This window comes from Chionomys nivalis, chromosome 11, assembly GCF_950005125.1.
Source record: "Chionomys nivalis chromosome 11, mChiNiv1.1, whole genome shotgun sequence".
NCBI classification, from domain to species: Eukaryota; Metazoa; Chordata; class Mammalia; order Rodentia; family Cricetidae; genus Chionomys; species Chionomys nivalis.
The window spans coordinates 44,488,320-44,515,991 of record NC_080096.1 but is presented as its reverse complement, the minus strand read 5'-3'; the positions used below and the strand labels follow the sequence as shown (position 1 = coordinate 44,515,991).

The 27,672-nt window shown below is 40.7% G+C and overlaps 1 protein-coding gene across 18 annotated transcripts in view; it reads left to right on the top strand.

Moving 5' to 3' along the window:
• Sgip1 (SH3GL interacting endocytic adaptor 1) overlaps positions 1 to 27,511 on the top strand; it is a 181,682-nt gene extending 154,171 nt beyond the window's left edge. For all 18 annotated transcript variants that reach the window (XM_057785325.1, XM_057785339.1, XM_057785338.1 and 15 more), the window contains 7 exons: positions 5,736 to 5,847; positions 10,826 to 10,981; positions 11,906 to 12,038; positions 14,026 to 14,228; positions 14,714 to 14,778; positions 18,400 to 18,564; positions 20,051 to 27,511. In XM_057785325.1, coding sequence (XP_057641308.1) covers positions 5,736 to 5,847; positions 10,826 to 10,981; positions 11,906 to 12,038; positions 14,026 to 14,228; positions 14,714 to 14,778; positions 18,400 to 18,564; positions 20,051 to 20,073 — 857 coding nt within the window. In that variant the 3' untranslated portion in view covers positions 20,074 to 27,511. The remainder of the gene's footprint in view (positions 1 to 5,735; positions 5,848 to 10,825; positions 10,982 to 11,905; positions 12,039 to 14,025; positions 14,229 to 14,713; positions 14,779 to 18,399; positions 18,565 to 20,050) is intronic.
• Positions 27,512 to 27,672: the final 161 nt, after the last annotated feature.

Below are 27,672 nucleotides of genomic sequence, written 5' to 3'. Positions count from 1 at the left end.
TCTAGCTGCCCTAGAAGTGATATTAATAATAAGAAGGGACACTAGGGATATGAAGAGATGTAGAGGCTTTGAGAATCTTCCCTGTCAAATCCTTCCATGTATCTGGGCTTTAGATACATTTAACTTGCATTACCTCCAAACTAACTTCAGACTGATATCCATTCAAAAAGTAAAGTGAAAAACAAACATAATTATTCTTTATAATAATTATTAACATAAACACTTTAAAATATGGGAAAAATAATCATAACCAGCAGGCATGTACTAACAGTTATGCACTAATTCATTAAGTCCAAGATTTCTTTGGCATCCTCAACATAAGGCATTTTAAGTCATCACTGTTAGGATTTCATCAGCGATTTTGCCACCATGCCTGTGACAGTCATCTCTGCATAGACTCTCAGTGGATGGGACATGGGGTAGAATTGTTTTTCTCTTCTGCTGTCTGCTTAGGAGAGTCACCAGGACACAGGAAACAGAAGGAACGGGGCTACTTCTCTTGTTGGCAGGCAGTAGGTATACAGGTACTGTGTGTCTTCACAGTTACATCTCTTCGTCTGATGTTCAGCATGAAGATCCCTAGCCTTTGTTTACCTAAGCGCTGAGGGAGAAGCTTGCAACATGCCTCTAGTAATGCACAAAGGTTACTCTGGGGAAGTCTGGCAGGGGGCAGGGCAGGTTCTGAAGGATGTTTCTGTGAAGTTGTGCTTTGAGAGGCCAGGAAGAACTGCTATTAGTAACGGCTCCTCCTATCCATAGACTCTGCTTTTCTTGAACACAGCCAAGGAAACTGGCCGTCCAAACAGTGGCCTTTCAGGGATTCCACCAGGTCCAGGCAGCTCTCTTCCTCTTTCTCCCTTCCTCCGAGTCAGTCCCATTGGGAAAATAACCTTCAATAGGGCTCAAAATTACCCGCATCCATTTCTGAACTGTCAGGAACCATGCAAGAGATACAAATTAGAAATATAGACGCGTCAGTGTAAAATTCCCAAATAGTTCCCACTGTGTTTAGGCATCGCTCATGGGCACTATAGAAAACGTAGAGAAGCAAACACGTAAGAAAAGTGAAGTCGTCTGTGATCTAATGACCACGGTCTCCATTATCATGTTGCTGCGCTTTTGTTCTGATGCCTTCCATGCGAGCGCCTGGGCGTCCACAGCTTGTGTCTATGATCCAACCCTCCATGACTATGTGCCCTCCCTCCTCTTGGAACATATCTTCTGGGCCATTACAAAGCACTTGCAAATAGCTCAAAGTTTGCTTTCTTTTGATTATTATATTGACTTAAACACTTGTAAAAATTGAAAAGCACAAACTAAAAATTTCACCCAAAAATCGCACTTTTTAGAGATTGATACAGGTGGGTTTTGTTAAACATGTTTATAATCTTGACCTTGTGTGCTTTTTTGCATAGATGATTTAATTTTACTATACATAAACACTCCAGGATTTTATCTATATTTATTTTTCTAAGTTTATTGCTAAGTTTCTGCAAAGCGAACAGCTTCCCTGACAACGAGTCAGAAATTTTTGAACATTAGCATTTTAATACCTGGGCATTATTCCATAATGTGTATCAGTCAGCCTTTTTGTCCCACCTTTCAAAATTATAGGATTGAAATTCCAAAGAAGTGCACAGCCACACACATGAGCTAGTCTCCCACGGCAATTAATTTTTCACATTCTTACTACAGCAAAGCACAACATTTATTTTTCTTTTCCAAGCATATTCGAGGGAAATAAAATCCCAGTGTAGTAAAATTCAATCAGGCACATTAAGGGAAATTAATTTTAGTAACTCAACTGAAGAGACTACGAGAGAAGCTCGTAACTTCCCTCTGCAGTCACATGCCCACTTACAGGCAATAATAGTGAGGACAAGTGTTCTGTGGGAAGGTTCCACTTGTTTGTTTTTTTTTTTATCAATTACAAGATGCATACTGTTAAAATGTTTAAACAAGTATGTTTTTGATACTAAGGAAAATATTACAGAGATTTTTAAGCAAGTTTAATAAACTATAGCTCTGTAAATCTCCCAGTAGCCTTTAAACTGGTTGCATTTAGTGACTACATCCACATCCACATACATATAAACCTAACCCTTCTTCCACAAATGACAGCAGTTCATTACAAAGACTATACCCAGAATCATATTTACATTTAAAAAGTAGGGAAGCAACAACTTTAAAAGTAAACACAGTGACTACGCCAAACCTACCACCATTTTTTAGAAGGAAAATATAACTCCCATCAGAACGCAGATGCCGTCCCCCTATGACAAGCTTGGTGTCTCTCCCTGTCCACTGTAGTGGTCGTAAACCACTTCCAAATGGAGGCCAAAAACGTCATTAAATAACAATAAAAATTCTTGCCGGGCGGTGGTGGCGCACGCCTTTAATCCCAGCACTCGGGAGGCAGAGGCAGGCGGATCTCTGTGAGTTCGAGACCAGCCTGGTCTACAAGAGCTAGTTCCAGGACAGGCTCCAAAACCACAGAGAAACCCTGTCTCGAAAAAAAACAAAAAACAAAAAATAAAAAAAAAATAAAAATTCTTGATTTTTTACTTTCCTTTGATACTTGATTTTAAAAAAATCTATCACATTTTACGACAGTTTAAACTGGCGTTTTATTTAAAAGGGGCACTGCAGTATGGTTTGTGAAGTGTATCCCCTTCTCAAGCTTGGCTTATTTCATAGCATCTTCAGAATCTGTATCTACTACTTGCCCCTCACTCTAGGAACTCAGTCCAGAGCGATCCTGACCGTTGTGTGTTATTAGTCTTCAAGTTCAAGTTCACCCCTACCCCCATCATTCTTTCAGTGTTTTGCTTCCACTCTGGAGAAACCATGAATGAAACAATCTAACTGGACAAGTTCTGATGTCTCTCCAGCAATATACACAATCACTTTAATGGTTTTGTGGTGTATAGGGCACACGCACCTGTCCTTTATTAACGTCTGTTTAGTTTGCTGCCTTTCTGCAACATTGCACAGTCAGTAGCTCTAAATCTTAGGGACTTGTCTTCTCCTGTTAGGCACTGAGTCTTTCTATTTCATATGCTGGGCCATTCCCCGCTTTCTCTTAGCTAGGTCTACACTATAGCTAGCATGTTCTAAATGTGGAACCTTCCCTATATCAGATAGCTCATGGGTCTCTCATTTTCTAGGGAACTGTTCTAATCTCAGTTCCAGGAACCCCCAAAACCTCAAGAAATCAATACTTCTACTTTAGATTATGTAAACATTGTATATAGATGCATTTCTCAAGATTTTCATGTATATTCTCAAAAGAGTGTATCTGTTTCCACATATAAAATTTCCCAAAATAGTTGTATAAAATGTTTCCTCACTTAATTCCTAACCACCCATTCACTTTTGTTTGGTTTTGTTTTTTTTTTCTCTCTCATACCAACCTTTTAAAGCATTTGTTGACTTACTCTATTTGGCTATAAACTTTCTGTGTTACTACCTCACCAAACTCCCAAGTTCCGGTCACGTGGGAATCATGACCTTGCCGTCATGGTAACAGCCTAGCCCCTCTCCACTCACCCACTTGTTGCCATCCGCTGGGGAAGCCATTGTCCTCTATAAATGTCGATTGGTTACTGTTACTGTGACCAAATGTTTAAGGTATTCACCCTAGGGGCTGGAGAGATGGCTCAGTGGTTAAGAGCACAAGCTGCGTCTTCCAGAGGACCCAGGTTCAATTCCCAACTCCCACAGGGCAGCTCACAAATGTCTGAAACTCCAGCTGCAGGGGATCAGACACCCTCACACAGACATACATACATACAAGCAAAACACCAATACACATGAAATAAAAATAAATAAATTTTTAAAAATGATATTCTACTTAAAGAAAAGTTTATTTGGAGTCGTCACAGGTTCTTGGCCCTGTGTCCTAGGCTATGGTGGTACAGTAGATAATGTCAGAAATGTATATGTAATAGAGGAGACATGTCTCCCTCATGGGGACCAGAGAGCAAAGAGTTATACAGGAAAGGGTTAAAGCCTCCATATCTCCTTCAAGAGCGTACTGCCTAAGTCTTAAATTCTTTCCATGTGACCCCCATATCCTGGATGTTCCACCACCTCCTAGCAGCGCTGCAGACTGGAAGTCATGTGTGTAACACATAGGTGGTTTGCTAAGTGAATATCATGCTTATTACTTACGTAGGGCACATACTAATGGTGAGTAAATGATGGCAGAGGTCAGTGCTGCTGTGAATGGTAATGGTGGTGGTGGTGGTGATGCTTTTGAGTATGAGAACAGCAATAACTGTACACTGAACTCCAGGGGAACAGAGACCATGTCTAACTCATCTTGAGCATCCTCAACATCTACACTAGGGCATGATACATGATACTAACTAAGAGATGTTAAATTGATGACCTACACAGGTTGGAGAGATGGCTCAGTGGTTAAGCGCTCTGGCTGCTCTTCCAGAGGTCCTGAGTTCAATCCCAGCCACCACATGGTGGCTCACAACCATCTATAATAGAATCTGATGCCCTCTTCTGACATACATGTCAGGTGTACATGCAGAGCACTCGTATATAAAATATAAATAAAATTAAAAAAAATTGACAACCTATTACCAAGTACAAGATAGTAAGAGCTTAATGAAGATAGAAAAAACTGGGGATGGGGTAGTGTAATGAACTAGAATGAGCAGGAAAGGTTATGTTGAGGAGGAAGACATATAAAGGATGGGTTACCCCAATGCGCGTAACATACGCCATTGGTAGAAAGATGATGCAGCAAGCATGGGGCATAGATACCATGTTCAGTACCAAGCCTAGAAACTAAGAACCAAAGCAGCAAACTAAACTCTATGCTTTTGAAGTTCCATGTTGCAGCAACTCTTTGCAGTTAAATGTTTCTTGGAGACAAACCACGCAGCGTGATGCTAAAAAATACAGGCTTTACAGGAAAGCAAATCTAGATGTGGATTCTTGTTTTCACTGCTTCAGTAAATGTATCATCTTGGATATGGCCCTTCAAACTTTGGCTTCCTCTTCTGTAAAATGTGACTCTCCCTGCCTATCCCCCAGGCTGAGGAGAAGGTAGGGTGAAGCACCTCGCAGGAGGCATGCCTTGCCTCTGCTGGCACACAGTAGGTGTGCAATGGACACAGAGATACTGATCAAGATGATCGAGTGAGCAGTGCCTTCTTTTCAGTGCCAAGTCAACGGTGTAGCCTTGGTAGCATTTGTTTTAGGCAAGGAGCTTGACCTTGTTAAATCCTAGAGCAACTGGGCTTTTAAAAAAGGAAATGATGCAGAAAAGGGCTGTGAGCTATGTGACACCATGTGACTCATCTCTTCCAAATGAAGGAATGCAGGTTTTCAGGCTGACTACTTGATTGGGTGGAAGGCTCTAGCGGGGAAATAGGAAGCTTCTCTCCTTTAACCACCTGCCACACCAGCACAAACTGTCATGCAAATACTGCCCTATGCTTTATGCAGGACGTGGAGAAACCCCTATGGCTTCGTTCTTTGCTTGGATTTTTCTCCCATAGCCAAGTAGCTGAATCGATGTCAAGTGTGTTTGTCTATAAACCGGCCAAATATTTCCTTTTAAATACTTGTGCTTGTGTTGAACACACAGCTACTGTGTGATCATGGTTTTTTGGTAAAAGACCCTGCCCCCGGTCCTTTAGCGAGCTCTAGTTCAATGTGCCCGTGCCTTTTGTGTAAGTCACAAATAAATGGAAGCATTCCATCTCCTACAGGTTCTTCCAGGGGACCCAGTCCTCTGACTATGGGGGCTCAGGACACCCTCCCAGTTGCTGCAGCGTTCACAGAAACCGTCAACGCCTACTTCAAAGGAGCAGACCCGAGCAAGTAAGCCTGGGTGGGATAAGGACCTCTATCGTCTTGAAAACCTGTCCTGTCTAGTGGGTGGGGGTGGGAGAAACACTCTAAATATAACCATCCTCCCTGCTGAGAAAGAGGTCTGTGGATCAGATCCATAAATTCTACAAGTTCTCTGAAATCACTTTAAAGACACGAACCACATCCTATGTGTGCATTTTCCCCCACAGAGAGATATACAGCTTTCTACACTCAGTAACAAAGGGAATTCTGACTCCGAACCACTGGCAGGAACTATTAATCCACCCGGCACACCAAACACCCACACCACACTACTGCCAAGGGTATTCACTGATGTAATTCTGGGCCTGCATTCCAGCAATAAACAGAAGGAAAGCTAAGTGAGGGATGGACTGCTCTTAGTTCTTTTTTCACTCGCAAGAACGGGGCTTAGAAAATCTTACAATGTAGAATGAGAGGAGTGAGAAGCAACAGATGTGCTTACAGACTGCATTGCAGATCTTATTCAGCAGTGAGAGTTCAATATAATTGGAGCAACACATTTCAGGTGGCAAGTCGCATGACAAAGTTTGAGTCCTCTATCCCCTTCGGAAACCCTGTTTCAAAAAGTCTAGCTCTACTAACGCTATTCTGAAAAACCAATAGAGCCCAAAGAATCCTACCCAGTCACTGAGTCTTTCATTCTTCCTCACCGTCATGGCTCCCTCAACAACAGCCAGGCTTTATTCCAGGTCTACAATAATACAGAGAAACAAATACTGAGCCCAGGGTTGATCCAGAGAGGCAAGACATGGGAGAAAGAGAAACAATGGGGAGAGAGGCTCATACAGAGCACATAAACACTGTCAGCTGAAGCTGATGAACCCTTATTACATACATGTTAGTCCTGTAGACTTGCTAGAACAAAGAATGTATACAACTGCCTTGTTATGTGAGTTAGAAGAACCGCCCACCACTGGCTGATCAATGCCTTGAACACTGAGGCTGATAAGAACTGAGAAAAACGGAAGCATATTTACTTAAAAATTAGTAGGAATGTGGAGAGAACACACACACTATGACACACACTGGTGAAAATCAGGGGAGAATCAGGCGCTGGGTCCTATTCTGCTTGCTCTCTGACTGCCTTTCATTCCTTCACTTACTGATGTATTTAGAGATGTAACTGACCTTCCTAGCTCCCACCTCAGGCACCTCTGCAGTCCTTCCCTGTCATAGCGCATCACTCCTAGGTGCTCTGTGCTCTGTTGGTGGAGAGCTTCCAGCCACACCCAGCTGCCCTCTCTCTGCTCTAGCCTGGCTTACTCCCTCCCGCCTCATCTACATCCCTCCTCCTTCAATTCTCTCCACTTAAGCCATGTTAGCTTGTAGCTTTTTCTCTTTTATGACCCATTCTACCACTCGGTCTCTCTCTCTCTCTCTCTCTCTCTCTCTCTCTCTCTCTCTCTCTCTCTCTCTCTCCCTCTCTCCGTCTCTCTCTCTCTCTCTGTGTGTCTCTCTGTGTCTCTCTCTCTCTGTCTCTCTCTCTCTCTCTGTCTCTCTCTCTCTCTCTCTCTCTCTCTCTCTGTTTTCTCCCATGCAACTGAGCAGTTTGTCCCCTTGCTTTGGTTCCTCAGCAAATTTATCAAACAGAACTTCTCACCCAGTCTGTAGAAAGCAGCACCCCTCCCCTTCCACCCTTGCCAACCTCCATCCCTGGCGTCCTCCTCCCCCATAGCCCTCTCTAACACCTCATACATGCATTTTTCCCTGTTGTCCATTGTCTGTCTTTCCCTGTCCACTGACACGGAAGCTCCAACAGCTGGATTTTGATCCTTTCTCCATTGTGGTGTCTTCGCCACCAGAGCAAGGCTCAACATGCTCAAGTGGTAATTGCTAAAGGACTTCAGCTGACTCCCTCATCTGAGTTCTACAGAACATTACTCCACACTGACCTTTGTACCAGACATGAGGTGCACAGACAAAGACATCTAGGGTGGGAAATAATACTTGTATGTGAAAATAACCCAAAGTCTGATGGAAGAGATGTAAATAGGATGCAGTTGAAGACAAGAAGTCCTTAATATTTTGACCACACAATTTCCTTTAAAAAGGAGAGGGGGCAAAGTAAGGAGGCCGAATGATGAGGATAGGAAAGAAAGGGTCATTTGAACTGAGTGGTGTGGTGGGGGAAGATTTTTCATAGTACATAATCCCAAGTAGGTTGATTAAGCAGCCCAAGCTCCTGCACTCGGAGCAGGCTCACAAAAAGGCCGTGTGCTCAGTGCCCACAGCGCAGTATGGTCACGTGGAAGAAATGCTCTTCTGGTGCCTTCCACCAGTTCAGACTGACACAGCTCCTACAGAGAACTGGCTGCCGATTCTTTAGCCCAGCTAGAGAAGCCATGGCTGACTGTGGCAAAGGGAGTACCCAATTTGTAAGTCACAGGCCTCTTGACGTGGAAATGTCTTCTTTCTTTATAAATGCTTCATTTGTGAGGATTTACATGGCTCCGGGATTTATTCAGAAATTGATTTTTAATTCCATTTCACATTATTATAAGTTTTCAAAGGCCAGGTTCACATGACACACTGACATTCACATCAAATGCTGAGAGGAACAGTCACTAAGGTCAAAAACATTTTCCTTGAGAAAGAAAACCACATCCAACAAACATGGAATTTAGTAATCTATAAGTACAATAATTTAAAATTTTCATTTTGTGAGTATGGAAACTATTAGATAAGCTCCTTCCACTGTCTCTTCAGTGCCCTCTACTGGCAAACTTTATCTGGTGGTGTAACCAAAGGAAAATATATATACATACTAAGTCTCCAAGAGTAGGAAGTAGAGAGTGGGTTGGAATTGAAAGCTTGGAAATGGAGTTTATGCTGAAATTGATGCTGTGGTTCTGTATTTTGTTTGGACCCAGTCCTGAAACAATTTTGCAAAAGAACAAAGTTGGAAGCTACGGTAAAGCCACTTTTGCCAAACCTGCTCATCCAAGCCCCATCTCCCAGGAAACCATGTGGTGAAAGAACAGAACCAACTCCTGAAAATTGTCTTCGATCACCACCTGCTTAGGGGCTCCATGCTCCAAAATATGATCACTCAAGGGTTCATGCACACGCACGCACGCACACACACACACACACACACAATTAATAATTGATTAATTAAACCTTTTAAAAGATCTTAAGATTCTTAGACAGTCTTTAAAGTCAAGTTAAAATGAGACCTCACTGCTCACCAAATAGTTAAAGTTAAGATGGATTCTGCTCAGTGTTGGTGAGGCTGTGGAAATGCTGAGGAGATTCACACAGCTGTATTTTCCATTTTAGAAAACACTTGAGGAGAAAAAGAAGAAAGGAAAAAGAGAGGGGAGGAAGGAGGGAAAGAAAGAATAAGGAAACACAGAGAGAGAGGGTCATGGCAGAGAAAGAAACAAAGACAGGTGGGCTGTTTCATTAAAAGAGAAAGGTGCCGGGAGGAGGTGGCGCACGCCTTTAAGCCCAGCACTTGGGTTGCAGAGGCAAGTGTATCTCTGTGAGCTCAAGGCCAGCCTGCTTTACAGAGCTGGTGCCCAGACAGGCTCCAGAGCTACACAGAGAAACCCTGTCTCAAAAAACAAACAAACAAACAAAAAGTGAAAGATATCCCCAACATGTGACCCAGTGATCCCTCATACCTAGCAAGAAAGAATTAGAGTCACAGCCACTCAAAGACCTATTTGCATACATTGATCACATCTTTGTAACAGATGAAGGCTGGAAAGGACTCTCATATTCCTTAGTGGCTGAATTGATTTATTCTTTCAGAAAATGATATGTCCATTCCTCAAACTAGAGATAAATGGACTAGTGACGCATGAACTACAGGGGCAAATCTGAAGATAATTCTTCCAGGGAACAAGGTCTGACCCCGCCCCCAAGCACACACCTGTTAGATTATATTATAGGAAGTGCAACACAATGCAAAGTGATAAAAGCACATAGCAGGTACCTAGGATCGAGGACTGTAAAACTGGGCCGAAGGGAGACATGTTTGGGGACAATGGAAACATGGGGCTTGGCTATGTATTGATTTTGTATTATATTTTGTATGACAAATGTGTAGAATTTAAAAGTAGCTACACTTTATCATATTCATACCTCCATGAAGCCTTGAAAAATGATAATTCTTCTAAACTATCATCTTGCCATGTTTTAATTTCTATGACTAATTTAGTTGTGACAAAATAGTCAAAATAATGGACTAAAGAACTAATAAATTAAGATGTAAGAACTTTACCTTGGAGAACAGAAAAGACACTAATCACACTATTCAAAGAACTGAAGTAAGTCCCAGTGAGGTATAATGGTAAAATGCAGGTGATCATCTCCAAATAAGCAAAAACACAAGACTAGATGGTTCGATTTGTGAAGCCCACCAATATTCTTTGTGCTGGTCTTCCATACTCCAAAACACGTTCAACAAAATAGCCAACCACTTTGGGGCCAGCAAGGTGGCTTAACTGGTAAACGCTCTTGTCTCCAAGATGGATAACCTGACTGAGCTCCAGCCCTAGGCCCCACCTGGTGGAAGGAGAGAACCCACTCCCCCAGGTTGTACTCTTATTACCCCAAAAGCATGCACATTCACGCACACACCATCAGTACATTTTAGGCCAGTTTTTTCTTTACGATTTTTCTTTAGTTAGAGGGGTACTTGTTACTCCCCAAAACAGATAGTCAAAATGATAAATTCAAATTTCTAGTTCTTGAAATTGCCACCCATTGTAGAAACATGTATTTCCCTACAACTAAAGCTCTTTAAAAAACAGAAACAGTTCTCAAATTCTCAGGTGAGCTAGAAATGACTTGGTGGTTGGGAGCATAATTGTGGCTGTTTTGTATTTAACTCAAGGTGTTTTACATAGTCACTCCGGCCTCTTCTATTCCTCCACCTCCAGCATCCCGCACACTGACCCTGTCTCTTCTCTTTCCTCTCATGTGCTTGGTGTTCCAGGTGCATTGTCAAGATTACGGGAGAGATGGTCTTGTCCTTCCCCGCCGGCATCACCAGACACTTTGCCAACAACCCATCCCCAGCCGCTCTGACTTTTCGGGTGATAAATTCCAGCAGGTTAGAGCACGTCCTGCCGAACCCCCAACTTCTCTGCTGGTAAATATGATTCTGCATACAGCTTTAAAGAGATGATTAGCTTAGTACCCTGTGTCTGCATAAGGAGAGTTCCATTGCAAGAATAGTGCCGTGGCTGATTCCCCCACAGTGCAGATGTGCACATAGATTTGAAACCCAGACAGCGGTTTTGTGTGCTAGCTGTCAAGTTTTCTGTGTGTGGTGCTGTATGTGATATGTAATTTCATATGTATTTGTGTGTTTTAGTGGCCAACTTCTAAAGGGGTTAAAGAGGCATTTAAGGAAAGTCCATATTGGGGACAACGTAGACATGCCTGTTTCACTTGTCACTAATAAACAGTAAAGAAGAACAGTAGGTGATGAGCCCAATAATAGAAAAAATTCTTATGGTATGAACACCATTTTAAGTGAAATAATTCAGGAACTGTGGGCTATTCTTCCTTGTAAATTTGCAAACCTTTTCAGTGATCCTCCTGCCTTGGCCAACTCAAAGCTAGGATTACGTGTGTGCACCTCAGAGTCTTTTAACTGGTTAATTTCTGAAAGTTATTACAAGTCAGTTCAAAGGAAAATCTATTTACTCCCCCTTTATTGCATTGGCTGATTAGGTAGACGTGAGAGAATGTAGGGGGAGCTACTGAGTATGGATGAGGAACTAGTTATCACTTCAAAGCACCCAGATGTCATTCGGCTGGGTTAGTAGACAGGAGCTCATGGGACTGTTTGGCAGCAGAGCAGAGCCTCCTTGTGGGAACTGGGAGGCATACGGGACACCACACCATGCACCATATTATCCCTGAGAATCCCCCTGGGAATGCTCTCTCAAGAGTTTGGATTGTCAAAGGAGATGGAGAAATCAGAGACCATCTTCTAAAATGCTTCTTGTACAGAAGATGGTGTCAATGAGATGCTATTTAATCATTGATATTCTTTCTATCTTCGTAGTGATAATACACAAAATGATGCCAATACCAAGGAATTCTGGGTAAACATGCCAAATTTGATGACTCACCTAAAGAAAGTCTCTGAACAAAAGCCCCAGGCTACATATTATAATGTGGACATGCTCAAATATCAGGTAAGCATATGGTACGGTCAGGGTTATCCTATTCCACATTACAATTTTACATTCTAAAGGGCCTGCTATTTTATAAAAGCAACATTTTTTAATATTATTGAAGTGCTGTAGTTATAAAAACCTTAAGCCTTAAAGAACCATGTGGGGACTAATGAGAATATTAATCAAATACCCATAAATAAAAAGTGAGGTGTTTTAGTTTTAAATTATAGAAACATGCTCCCTAAAAATGAACTTGAAAACACACATGCACACTTAATCAAGAATGTAAGTGTTAGAGATGGAAAAATATGTCAGACGTTAAAAGCTGTCGAACGCACTTACTGCTCTTGCAGAAGACATGGCTTCATTTCCCAGTCCCCAAGTTGCGGCTCACAACTCCATGGTGGCCTGTAAGTCCAGTTCCAGGGGACCCGAGGCCATCTTTTGGTCTCTGCTGGCTCCTGCATGCGTGTGGTGTACATAAATTCACACAAGCACACACATATATACATACATATAATAAATAAATCTATTTTAAATGTGATAGATTATTAATAAATTAGATCAGCATAATCATGGTCAGATCACAAGTGTTCTAAGACTTTTAATTTGAAATGATTGGGTATAAATGACCTGGATTTTTTTCTACTGTGACCGCTTCATGAAATAGCTCTAATGAAACCTTTGCTAGTAAATAATTCAGTGATGAAAAAAAAATAATTCAGTGATGAACCCACAGGGTCCAAGCCCTAGCCAGAGACCTATTAGCAACTGACAGGTGCTGAGGGAGTAACGGGGTGAATTCTGCACTACAGACCAGGAACTCAAACAGTTATCACTGTCTTAAGAGAATATCTTGTTTCTTAATCACAGTCAAACCTGACCTTTTCTTGTCCTAGCTCGCTCACTACTGACTCTAACCAGACCTCAGACACTGTAGTTCTTCCAAGCAGAGGATCTGGATTCAGGTCCTGATGTTGACAAACCCCAAAGGAATAAGGGCAGTGATCAACATTGTCTGCCTGATTGGTTTGTCGTGAAGAGCAAACATGGCATGCATATTAATAGTTAACCTGTTCAGGAGTCATTTTCTAGCTATAAGCTAGACACAGTGCTGTTTCTCCTCGAACCTTCCTGACAACCTAGGAATTCACGCTGTTTGTTATCATTCCCATTTAGCAGGTGAGAAAGTAGCCGAGGTTGAGTGAGGTTACACCTAACTTGTCTAAGACCAATCAGTTTGTTGACTGGCAGGACTAGAACTCACACCTAAGAGTGTCTAGTCTCCTGGCCTCAGCCCTTAACCAATATGCTGCCTCACCTCCCTAAGGACAGAAAATGCACTCTGAACTCTGAGGTGCTGTAGGGATTTCCACAGCTGACCTTGTATATGTGATTGTAACCTTAATAGTTTCCTCAAGGACACAGCACTCCTACCCAGAGCCTGAACTTCAGCAGTTTACCCTGTGTTGTGGGGAGCTGCGGGCTGTGTTCATGCCACCCAGCTCCTGGCCGTCTGGCTAGCTTATGCCCCAAAATAACAACACACAAACTGTATTCATTTAAACACTGCTTGGCCCATTATATTTAGCCTCTTCTCGGCTAACACTCACACCTGGACTAGCCCATTTCTAATAATGTGTGTAGCACCCCAAGGTACGCTTACCGGGAAGATTCTAGCCTACGTTCATCCTGGGTCGGAGCTTCATCACATCTGCCCTGAAGAAGAGCGGCATTGCGTCTGAGCTCACTTCCTCTTCCTCCCAGCATTCTGTTCTGTTTACTCCACCTATCTAAATTCTAACCTATGAGGGCCAAGCAGTTTCTTTATTTTTTAATCAATGATCTTCCCCCATCAACCCTGGAACCCTGTTTGGGAACAGCACAAATAATAGTACAGCATGCGGGTTTATATGTCCAGTCTGGCGGGAGCCAATCACAGTCTCTGGTTTGGTTTGACTGACAGTTGAAACTCACGCCTTCTCTCTCCTATCCTTTGGGTAAGGTGTCTGCCCAGGGCATTCAGTCCACACCTCTGAACTTGGCAGTGAACTGGCGATGTGAGCCTGCGAGTACTGACCTGCGCATAGATTATAAATACAACACGGATGCCATGACCACCGCAGTGGCCCTTAACAACGTGCAGTTCCTGGTCCCCATAGACGGAGGAGTGACCAAGCTCCAGGCTGTGCTTCCTCCAGCGGTCTGGTAAAAACAAAAACAAAAAAACTTCCTCCCTCTCTGCTCCTTAAAAGGGCTTCTTCTGGTTAAGGGACTGCAGAGTTTTAGCACCAGGGTTTTTACTGTGGGAAGGGACCTCAGCAAATCTGGGGGGAGGGGGGCAGGAGTTGGGGGACCAGTCTTTCCACTAGCAACAGCAAAATAAAGAATACTTATTTAAAATTAATGTGAGCTAACCAATGACTACAATGGAAATTACCTAAGCTAAGTGATTAACAAACACTTCATATCTATTTTCTGGGTAGATGTGTTCTAAATGGTGTATCACTCCCTATTTATCTCACATTTCTGTGGCTGGTTAGATAAGGGGAAGGAAGAACGTTTATGTATGTAGGGGTATATATGAGGTTGGGAAGAGCTACACATCTTGAGGCCCATTTTATTTTAATTAACACTATCTGGAAATGTCGCATCTCCTTGGTATGTAAAAAAGCCGTTTGTTTTATTTTCAGGAATGCTGAGCAACAAAGAATATTATGGAAAATTCCTGATATCTCCCAGAAGTCAGAAAATGGAGGTAATGCAATCACAGGCTTAAATCTGAGATAACCTACAGGTGTCGGCCAACTATGAACCCAAATCCCTGTAATCCTAGAAAGAAGCAGAATGTTTGTTTAGTTATTAACATCCATGAAAGCAAGGGGCTTTTAGTGAACCTTCCCCTTTGGTGTCCCACCAAGACCTCACCTGACATAGACTGTCCTTGTGGCAGAGGAGAGCCCTTCAGGAGACATGTGTCTATCTTGTGTCAGAGTCTATGTAGATGTCTTTTTTCCTTTCATGTTAATCGCGAGTTAAAAAGGATGGAGCCATCCTTGGGGCATGTCGCAAATTTTAAAGTACCATTCTACTGACCCATTTCAACCAGTCACTCATTGTAGGCAGAGACTGCTCATTTGTTTACCTATTGCTCAGACACAAATAATCACACGAAAACTGTATTATAGTTTATATATATATACATATTAATTACAACAATATATATTAATTACAATACTGTTTGGCCAAAAGTTCAGGCTTGTTACTAACTAACTTTTACATCCTAAATCAACCCATTTCTATTAATCTATGTATCTCCATTATGCTGTGGCCTACCAGTAAGGTTTTCTAACATCTCCTTTAGCAGCTACATGGTGTCTCCTTGACTCCTCCTACTCTCTATATATATCTCTGTTTCGATTTTCTGCCTGGCTTTACTCTGCTAAGCCATTAGTCAAAATAACTTCTTTATTAACCAATGGTAATAAAACAGCATACAGAGGGGAATCCCTCATCATCTCTTCTTTTCTGTCTAATTCAAAAGGAAGGTTTTAATTTTAACATAGTAAAATTACATATAACAAAATAGGTATCAAGCAAGAATTACAGTTACAATATTTAGTCATCTATCCTATCTTTGTGAATCTAAAGATTTATAACTAATTTATCTTTTATCATAACTAAGAAAAGCTATAATTATAATTATCTAATCTTCAACTCCATCAAAGACCCCAAAAGGACATAAAATTACCAAGGAAACAGGATGTGCATTGTAAGCAACTTCCAAAACTCTAGAATTGACAGAGACATATTGCTGCCTGCACAGTCACCCAAAGTGATTCTGTAACATCGGGGCATCCATCTTCAGCCTACAGGCCCATAGTATCTGGCAGACTTTTCCATGAAGCAGGAAATTTGAAGATTTTTTCTGCCTTGTAATGGCAAAGTTCATCAGTTGCTTTCTTCTGTGTCCTGCAGAATGTCTGGCAGTTTCTTCTGTGAAGCAGGAACCCTGAAGGACCATCCCATCTTTTGGAATGTTCAGCAGTCACTTTTCTGTGGGTCCTGCATGTCCAGTTCATACAGAATACCATCAAGCAGTCCAGGCAAGAGCAGTTTCTTGCCCAAATGGCTAGCCTTGTCACGTTGAAGGCAAATTCCATAAGGAGTTTCTTTAATGCCCATCAACCTCTCTGAAGTAATTGGTGCTGCCAGAAGCAGACATGTCTCACTGTCAAGAAAAGTCCAAGTTCTTAAAACATTTTAAATTCCATATTATGTATATCTTTGAAATATTTGAAGAATACCTATTCATCTGAAATATATCTTTGTACATCTAGAAAACCTAACTAACATGATTGAAATTTAATTATTAAAGATGACTATCTATTAACCTGTATTTCTTAATATATATTACATTTTAAATGAGCTGGATGAGCATAATACCTTAAAGAAGAGTAGAAATATACATATACACAGTATAACAAAATCAACCTTAAATGTGTATCAATAGACCAGAATCCATACCAATGTAAAGTATTCATCTCTATATCATATCTTCCCCCCCCCTTTTTTTTTAGAAAGACATTGACTGTGACCATTTAACCATTTATAACCAACCCCCTTTTAAATGAAAATAAACATTCATAAACAGTTATTTTAGGAATTTGGGTGTTTATCCCTCCAAACTGCTTCCTGCTGTTTGTTGGGTGAAGTGTTTTTAGGGGTTCATAAAGACCTTTCAGGGGGTCTTGTTCCATCAAACCACATTAACCTGGAAGAAATCCACAGGTTCTCATCTTCTGTGGGATCAAAAGCAGAACCTCTTTTCCAAAGTAACATATCCTTAGACTCAAATTTTGAAGTCAAGATACCTTTATGTTGGTCTAGCTTAGCATCCCCCTGAATCAAATGTCTTTCTGCAGTCAAAAAATTAAAAGAAAACAATAATATGTATAACCCAGGCTCTCACTGTATTTTTTTACCTTTACGTGGCTTATTTTTCTTTACTCCTTTAATCTGTCTGAACTCTTTCATATTACTTTACTGTCTCTTTAAAGACTTTGTTTTCTTTTATAACTGTCTATACTCTTTCTCCTCTCTCTTCCAAGCCTACATACATTTTTAAAACACACTAAGACCCATTTAGAGGTCTATTTCTGACTGAATCTGTCTTTATTGCATATTTGTAATCATTTTCTGACTAGGAATGCTTTTTTAAAAATGCTAAGTGAGTGTGGCTAGGACCAACTCCACAGCCCTGCCTGTTTGTTCTGCCCAGTCCAACATAGCTGAGGCATATTCACTGCCAGCTCTGTGAGCCATGCACACCACCCTAACTCCAAGGACACAGCAAGTATATGCTGCCATTAAGTAATTTGTAACACACTTCTCACAAACCCCATTTAAGTGCAGAACCTCCTGAAAGAGCCAGAATTTGTTCTGCCAGCATGTACCAAGAAGCCATCTCTTAAAGTAAACCATGCAATTTTTGCCACTAACAGAATCAGGAAGACTTTTTTTTTTTTTTAAGGAACTGTTCTTCTGCTTGCCTCCAGCAAACAGAATCTATCTGAAAAAAAAAAAATGCAGCTACCAAGAAGCTATGCATAACTCTGTTCTTTTGTGTCTAGAATTCCTTCCTGAGCCCTCTCAGTTTTAATGTGGATGTAGTTGCCCCATGCTGGTGCCATTTGTAATAGGAGACTGCTCTTTCATTTTCCAGCCACTCAGCCCCAAAGTAATCACTTAGAAACTATATTAATTATAATATTTCTTGGCCAATAGCTTAGGCTTCTTATTGGCTAGCTCTTATATCTTGAATTAGCCCATTTCTATTAATCTGTATCACCATAAGGCTGTAAGATTTTCCAGTATCTTTCTCTTTTAGCAGCTACATGGCTCCTCCTTGACTCTGCCTACTCTCTTGATATATATATCAAGATATATATATCTGCTTTTTGACTTTTAGAGCAACCATTAATGTATCTGTGGCCAGACGGCTCGGTGCTTAAAGGCACATATATATATATTAGAGAGAGAATATATGTATAGAGAATATATAGAGAGTGTATCTATATATAGAGAGGGGGGGGTTCAGATTTCCCACCTGGCTTTACTCTGCTAAGCCACTGACCAAAATAGCTTCTAATATTATTAACCAGTGGTAATAAAAATAATTTACAGCATACAGAGGGGAACCCCACATCAACTCATAATACCCAAGGATGCTTTTACTCACCATCATTTTGTAACTGAAGAATATACACTGCTTTCTAGGCTGTCCAATTTTGCACAGTTGATTTCAAATGCAATTTCAAAGTTATGTGCAAAGTGGCGCTGCCCATCTCTATCTTGCAATAATGCTCTTCTTTTAAAGGCGTAGGTTCTCTACTGGCAAGATTTCAGTTATCCGAAGGCCCAAGCAAACCTTCCCCGTTGGTTGTGCAGTTCACAAGTGAAGGAAGCACACTGTCTGGCTGTGACATCGAGCTTGTTGGAGCAGGGTACCGGTTTTCACTCATCAAGAAGAGGTTTGCAGCAGGTAAATGGGTAGCTTTGGTTTCGTTGGCAGAAATTGTGCTGCTGCCCCTCGTCAAGCAGGAACCAAGTGTTGTTCCTCATCTCCTGCTTCCTCACACCTATCCCTACTTCCCATTAGAAAGCAGACTGATATTTGAATGAAGTACAGATGAACTGGCAATCCAAGTGGGAAGGCTCTGACTGGGTGTGCTGGGTCCGTGTCTTATGTTGGACTGAGCTGTCATCCCTCGTGATTGATCTCTATATTAAAGTCAGGGGGATAAGTCCTGCTGCTGTGTTGTCAACAAGATTGACATACGTGGGTTTGACTCTCTCTCCTACCTGAAAATGTATCTTTTTTAAACAGGAGAAAGAGTATAAAAATGTGTGGCATACCTAAAGCATGGCAGCATTAGATTCCTTGGAAGGTTTTTGTTCAACATCTGGACTTTCTGTATTTTAGAATTGTCTGGCTAAGCTGAGGTCTTGGAATATCTGCTTTTTGACTTTTAGAGCAACCATTAATGTATCTGTGGCCAGACGGCTCGGGGCTTAAAGGCACTTGCCACACTAGCTTGGGGACCTAGATTAGGTCCCAAGAATCCCCTCACAGGCGAAAGGACAAAGACTTGAAACAGCTGTCCTCTGAGCTCCACACACCCGCTACCCCATGCACTCATACATACACACATATCATATATACACACACAGTGATTTAAAAAATAATAACATGTGTTCGTTTTGAGCTGGTGAGGTGGTTCAGTGGATAAAGGTACTTGCTATAAAGCCTGATAACCTGAATTTGACTCCTTGGAATCAGACGATAAAAAGGAAAAAGCAACTCCTACAGCTGTCTCTAATTTGCACACATCTGCCAAAGTACAAATGTTCACATGTATACTCTCACTCTCTCAAAGAGAAGAGAGAAAGGGAGAGGACAGAAGGACGAGGAGAAAGAAGAAGAAAGAAAGAAGAAAGAAGGAAGAAGGAGAAAAGAAAAGGTCTAGTCTACAGACATAATCTGTTTGCCTAGAAACTGAGCGCGGCACAAATAATGATGCTCTTACGGAGATGATTGCCCTTGTCCGTGGCTTGCTGGGGTAAAGCCAGAGCCGTACACATATGAACCAAGCATGTTACCACTCCCCGCTTTCTTTTCCTCCGAGTCCTGGTTTTTACACCTGCAGTTCTGATGCAGTTATTAATTATATCCCTTTCACTCTCAAATGAACTAAGTCAGAAATAAATATGAAGAACTTCCCATATTCAGGGACAAATCCCTGACCCACCTGGGCAGGATGCAGAATGCTTAGCAAACTGTCTGTCCACAGAAGTAGAAGGGGTGAGTATGGATGTGGGTAACTAAGAAACCTGAAAACCTCACCACTTTATAGGAGTATAGAACCCCAAACATGCAATGTTTGGCCCCAAGGGGTTGGGCAGGAAGAAAAGGTCATCACGCCCTTGAGTTTGTGGATAACATTTTGATCTGTGGTTTTGTTTTGCAGGAAAATACTTGGCAGATAACTAATAAAATCTCATGCAAGGACTTGGAAGACCCATGTCCTGGAGAACTGTTGTTTGAGAGACGGGTTTTAATCTGGTTTGATGAAAACCAACCGATATCTATACTTGGGGTCCAGCAACTGGAAGGTCCTGGCTTTCAGCAGTGATTTCCCACACACAGTCCTATGATGATCAGTTCTACAGTATTTACTTCTAGGTGTAATATTGTTAATGGTTTTAAAATGTAATTATTGTATTTGTAAACTGTACCTTCATTCCAGTCAGGCACTTAGATACTTGAGTTTTAGTATTTTCCATTCCTGAAGCGGATGTAATTTAAATTGTGGTATGTACATTTAATAGTAGTCCTGTGGAACGGCACAGTGCTTACAGAGATAGAGTGCATTTTGTCAATATATAAAATTTAAATATAATGTTGATAGTTATCATAAAGGGGATGCCACACATCAAGAACCTTAAATGGAACCAGAAAAAAAAAAAAACTTACTTTTCTTCACTCCTTACTATGTTTTCCTCTAGTGCTAAAGAAAACTTCTAGCTTCAGTTTAGTGGGTTAAACTCAGAAACTATTTCAGAAAAAAAAAATTCTAAAGTTAACAGCATATTCAAAGAGAAGCATTAATTACCACTTTTTAAAAAGCTTTTTTTTCAAACTGCAAATTTCATAAAAATGCAAACTGTGTAAACAGGGCCTCTTATTTTTATAACTTGTGTAAAAAGGGAAAAGCAATTCATATTTAAAGTTTAAGTATATTAAATTCTATCCAAGAGTGCAGAGGATGTTGGAATTTTACCTGACCCCATGCCCCCGTCTCTGCAGTTTAGCAAACGTGGAGATTGCTAAACCATCAGATTAAAGCCAACATAATTTTTAAAGTTTCAAGACTTTCTGTAGCTGAACTGGTTAATACTTTTGCACAATTGCTCAGAGCAGAAGGGCTTATCTCTTCCAGCATCCAAGAGTACCCCGTTCCTTCTTTACTCATAAGAATCAAAACATTGAGAGTATGGACCTTAGAGGGAAAAAAAAAAAGTTGCCTGTTTTGATCCAAAAAGAGAGTTTTAAACTTATCATTTACATCTTTGGGGAAGGAAGAAATAAGCTTTATAAATGAAATTCTATTAATCTTGTTGTCCTATGAATACTTTTGAATGATTTTAATATTCATTGTATAAAACTATGAATCTTTGCTGTTCTTGGGGAATGGGAAGCACCAGGCAGTTGCCTTGAAGCTCCGTAAATACCACAGTTCTGGGACTGAGGTGAGAGGTGTGCCCCCACAGGACGTGATCGGAGCATTGTCCTGGGAGGTCTAAAGATTAAGTCTTCCAGGAGCTGCAAGTTATTTCAACAGAACAGTTCCTGTTCCAGGCTATCCTGCAATTGAGTTGGGGTGTGTAACATTCACTGCTGAATTTCATTTTGTATTCACTCAAATTTGACAAAGATCTTCAGCTCCCTTCAATTCTAAAATCAGATTAAATTTTTTAAGTCTTACTTCAACCATGAAATTTCAATTGGCAGCTGTTTCTGGCGAGCTTCGTAGATTAATCTATGTTCTCTTCATTCAATGCTTGCTACCAGAAGAATGTCCAGTTTGAGATGCTCCATTTTACCTGGGAATAATTCAACTATTTAAAAAAAAAAAAAAAAAAAAAGGCTCTTCCCCAAAGCAGTCTGGCTTTGAAGGTTTGGGTTTTTTGTCTTATTTTTTTTTTTTGAACAAACTAATTTGTTCACAGTAAGTTTGGTTTTGAAACAAAAATAGAGAAATAAAATGTAAAACTTAAATCTTATGGAACATGGGGAAATGAAAATTTAAGCCAATGAAGAGTAAGGAGCAGGAAAATGAAACCTATCTACAATGTGATTATAAAATGTTTTTAAGTAGTCAGTTCATGGAAAAACATTGAATATTAACAAGAAAGCATATTAAAATGTGTAAATATTACTGTTTCTCATGTCTTTCTCTTTATATCTTACTTTACATCGCTTTAGGATGAATTGTTCCTTAAATACATGATGTTTCTTCCCAAAGAATAATTTTATGGATATCGTAAAAATATATTTAAAAGATAGAGATTTGAATAGTCTCTAACATTATTCAAATGTTTCCAGGAATCAAATTCAAAACTGTGAAGAAATCCTGTAATCCCTTAATTGACTTTGGCAAAATGGAATGGCAGTTGGTGATCTCAAAATTAAGACTTGAATATTCAGAGCTTCAGTGGGGTTTCTTCCAGTTCAGAAACTGGGTCAAGTAGCCTATGCCCACACCAGAAATGGACTGGTGTTCCAACTGGTTTTAATCTTGCAGGCTTTCATCTCCTGTCAGAACTGTATCTGCAGCACTGTGGGATAAGAATTCATGTTCTGAGATGGGGTCCTCATCAAGGCAAGGTTTCAGTTAACAATATCCATGGAGTCAGATTTCCTTCTGTCCAAAGAAAGTGGGTTAGCGGGTAGCAGATGATTTGCAGGACAGTGAGCTGAATTAAGAGCAAGTTCTGGTTAGCCACAGAGCTGTTTCCTAAAAGCTCTTGTTCTTAAGCTAATAAGAAGTGTAAATGTTTTATTTTGGCCACGTAGAAAGTCTGTTTTCCTCTTCAAAGAAATCCCCTATTTTTATGAAATTTTAAAAAATAAATTCTTGTTTACATTAGTCTGATTTTTATCATAATTGGCCTTGCAAGTACTAATCTAAAACTCTGTGTGATATACCCACGGCTCAAATGACCATTCCCTGTGTGATATTTGGGACACAGTTTACCTCTAAAGAAAGGCTGTCCATGAGCAGAGGGTTCCAAGTGACAGGAAGGTCAAAGGGAGACAGTAGTGCTTTTTGCTGTTCTGTAAACTTCTTCTCACTCCCGGTCTGCAAAGCCTGAGAGCCGTAGCTACGCACATTTCCACTTTGAAGTCTCCTTCTGGAGGGAGTCCCTGCCCCCCACCCCCTTCTCACCTGTAGTGTGCGAAGGGATCCGTAGGTCGCTTTCAAGCTTTTCGTAATGAAACTTTTATTTTTCTAATAAGACTGTGCCTGAAATCCTAGAAAGCAGAATGTTGCCAAGTATTGAGGGGCTCCCCTCCAGACACTGAAATATAGAGTCACAATACCTAAAGGGCTCCAAAGTACCTTCCGACTCTAGGGACTGGACGTTCCGCTCGCTTTACCCGCCTTTCAAGAAATAAGAACGTGGGGCTGGAGAGATGGCTCAGCGGTTAAGAGCATTGCCTGCTCTTCCAAAGGACCTGAGTTCAATTCCCAGCAACCACATGGTGGCTCACAACCATCTGTAATGGGGTCTGGTGCCCTCTTCTGGCCTGCAGGCATACTCATAGAAAGAATATTGTATCCATAATAAATAAATAAATATTTAAAAAAAAAAAAAAGAAATAAGAACGTGTACATTCACAGTGGTTCGTGGCCACGCAATAAAAATAGCTGTGAAGCGAGTGTGCAGCAGCTGCTAGTCCCTGCAGATAATGCTTCGTTCAACCTCTAAATAAAAGGTCAAGATGCTTTTCAATCCTTGTTTTCCCAATGACGGTACTGAGTTTTAGCCTGATTAATTTCCCCAGGGCGACATCACAGTACCCAAAGAATCCCAGCTGTCCTAAGCCACAGAATGAGTACCTTGCTGTTTCTTTTGGTTAATTTTGGGGGAATAATCGAGTTGGATGTCAAAATAAAAGGCACTGTGAAAAGTTTGCATTGAAAGGATTACAGGTGGGCCTGATAAGATGTTATTTTAAGAGAACTGATGTCTCTCGAAGGATGCTATGTGGGACCCCTTACTCCCAAACAGTAGTAGAGTAATGATTTCAATTGGGGCCCTATCTCAGAACCTAGACAGACTGCAAATGAATACCAGCAAGTCTTTATAAATCTCTAGGGATGGTACTTGGGGATATGTTTATTGATAAGGATCCAAAATCTGAGCATCATGACCCTGATAGATCTCTAAGGCCCTATTTACTGCTCACATAATAGCAGACTTAAATATTAATTTCAAAGGTAAATGCCATTTTTTCTAGTGTTTTCCCTCAGTTCAGTCTAATAATAGCTACTAGGGACTCTGGAGCGCTGGCCTGGAAACTGACATTATTTCATAGACTCTTGGCTTTCTAAGCACAGATGAGCTTTTTCCAAAAATAATTGTATCAATTTTTCCTATGTTTTGCCTTTTCTCAAAGCAATCACAGGTTGTCAATGAATGTTAAATGATCATAAAATATGCAAATTTAGAGGTGTGTGTGTGTGTGTGTGTTAGAGCTTTCTTTTCCCCCAAAGAGGATGCATTTTACAAAATCACGGTCAGTGAAAATGTATACAGCTTGTCATGTAATATTTTCTGTTTGGCAGCTTCTAAACACCGGAAGCAAAATTTATAGTAATATGAAAGTAGGCTCAAAATACAGCTTAGAAACTTAATATGCAGGAGTGTGGTGTTCTCGTGAAGCCCCTAGATGTTCTCACTAACCAAGGAGTCAAATTGTTGGCATAAATAAACAGCTCAGGCCAAGTGACACCTGATGTTCCTCTCTACCATGCTCATGTATCTCTTGAGCGTTGCTGGACCTTCCTTACTCCTTTGGCTTTCAGTTTGTGTTGTGTTGGTTTTGTTTGTTCCTTTGGCAAACAATGGAGAAAGTCATTCTCTCTCACTTACGAATTAAACATGGCTTCTCTCATGTTTTGTGTTAATCCATATAATCATGAGAAGCGAGACAGGCATGAACCCTCTACAACTCTTTATGTTAAAAAAGAAACATAAAGAAAGCACTGACCTTTCTCACCTATCGCTGCTCGGGGACTGTGTTATCTTCCGCAAGGCAGAATTACATCGTTAGGATCCAACTGAAGTAAAGTTCCTTTGTGAAGGACTCTCAGGTTTTGGTTAGTCAGGCTAGTCTTTCTGATTGATCCCAGGTTTAGTTTCTGCTTTCTATCCTAAGCAGGCAGTGCTGCACAAAAAGAAGAGGCTTGTTGACATGTGTCATAAGTATAATAATCTAGTCTCCAGATTTAACTTCTGATTTCCTTCCTTTATTCCTGGAGCACATTGCCTGTGCTAAATAAATCTTTAGCCTTGTTAGAGAAAAAAGGTTTCAGCGCAAAGCCAATACAGACTAAAGTGACCCCTATTGCTGTTGTAAAGAAAAAGAAGTACAGTATGTTAGGAGTACACTCATTGGTGTTTTCCAAACCATGTGGCTTACACGCCCAAGCAAGCTTTCACTGCGTTGTAAAACACATGGTCCTTTGCCACAATCGCCACTCTTCAGATGTGGGCAATAACTGTCACAGTTCATGGAACTTAGAATGCCGCTGAACTGGGAAGAGGGTGTTATTATTTATAAGGATACCTTGAGGAACTTCAGGAAACTTTCCTTTTAATTCTAGTTCACAGCTCCACTGGAGGACATGTAAGTCAAATATTATAAGAAGGAAGGATAGGCCAAGCTTGTAGCTTTAAGGGAATTTTGGCCATTGGACATGAATTGTTATCTGTGCTCGCTAGTATCTTTCAGTGAATTTTAACATTATTGTCTAAAGAACTCTTAATCCGACATGGAAATATTTTAATTTTTTAAAGACCTGAGTCTGTGATCAACACTTCAAGCCCCTATTTGTTGAAAAGATTCAAACTTCTTGAAGTAATTAACACTAGTGAAGAATCTTCAATTATATTTGACTAAACAGCTTCAAGAAGCCAAATCGTGTTTGAGCGATACTGGTAGTATTTTTACATGAATTTTGGAATTCTGTGAAACCACTTTGGTTAAGACCAAGAGCAATGTACTGCTTTCTCGGCATAGTCAGAGGGCCAACCCTGAGTGTCGGGTTTTGTTTTGCCTTTTGCTTTTTTTTAAAACTAATTTTCTAACATAAAGTCAAATTATAAAATGTTCCTTTATTTAAACTTGTTCGTACTAGACAGAAAAGACATTTACATCTTTTGAATGCAATCCAGCCTTTTGTCCATTCAGATCTCTGTAAGTTTCCTGCTTCATAGACTGAGTATATCATCCATATATGAGCATCGTCTGACTCTTTGAGCTTCCATTAACTTATTGACACTTCCATTAACTTATTGACATCGTTTCGGGCAAAATGAATGTTGAATGTCATTTATTCGTCATCACCTTAAGCTGTTTAAAATAATCTACCAAATGACTATCTCAGAAGATCCAAAACCTGGTATTTTTTCTTAGGAATCCCTCGGACGACAGCTCTTAAAGTTGCATTGATTCCAAGGACTGGTGTTTGATTACTGCTTTTTAAAATGAATATGCATGAAAGATATTGGTGCCTCTCTCTCTCTCTCTCTCTCTCTCTCTCTCTCTCTCTCTCTCTCTCTCTCTCTCCCCACACACACACCCCACCCCACCCCACCCTGCCCCTTATCTCTGCCAAAGGAAACTTGGAAATTGATGTTCAGTGCTTATTTTGGAAACCAGCAGGAGATATGGTGGTGACCCTCTAGTCTTACCTACCACAGATCTACCCTGCATGCCAGGCAGGGATTCCTAGGGCTGATTTCTGGCTGCTTGAACACCGGTGCGTATCAAGTGAAAAGATTCCTCATTGGTTTACCACGTGTATAGGGCAAAGCCTGTTGGTCAGTTTGAATCATCATCCCCACTAAGAGGCGGTGTAAGCCATTGGTGTTTTACTCTTCTTTAACAATAAGAAACCAGGAAAGGCATCACAGAGAATTCTTGCTGTGTTTCTAACTATGATGCAACCCATTCAGTCAGTGAGAAAATGTTTATCAATGTGTACTTTGCCCTGGTAGTGGCCTTTATATCAAATTGTCTGTGATCCATGTAGCAAAAGTACACTGACTCTCTTTATAATTCTATACTGAATATATCATCACGCAAAACATCTTGGACATGAAATAGTTACAGAAGAAACTGTGCATTCAAATACTCAAGGTGTATTTTAAATTGAGTCGACAAGTCAATGTCTCGTCTTTTTCCCTCCCTGTTTATTCCACCTGTGTTCCCTGACCCTTACTGCCTAAATTACTGCAGTACAGCTCTAATGCTTCCTGTGTGTCCAAGCCGACAAAGCAGCAGAGGCTTGCTCCCTCCGAGGACAGCTGGGAGCTCTCTCTCTACTTGGCAAGGGTGGCAGGAATGTGGCTGGACAGATTGAAAATAATCATGATACCATCTTTACGTCACTCGCCTTATGAGTTAGTAAAAGTGTGGATATCACTTTTTGTAACCAGTAATTTTTATAAATGTTCTTTCCTTCATAATTCTTCCAGACACCCATCTCACAAAATCTTGAATATGAAATTACTCATCATGATGTATTACTGCAAATAGGGTTCCTATTTCAAACTGCAGTTTAATGTAAGTTGTTATCGAAATGTGATTTTTTTTCCTGGAAAATAAATGAAAATAAACTGACCTGTGAACCTTTTATTTCCTGTATCTTAAAATTTTGGCTACATTTTTGGAAAACATAATTACATAATTAAGGGAGGGGTTGGTGGACCCACTGCCTGGGGCAACGAAATAAAACTGAGCCAGGAGAGAGGGGATGAGCAGTATCTTCCTTCATGTCTCAATGGTATGTCCGGG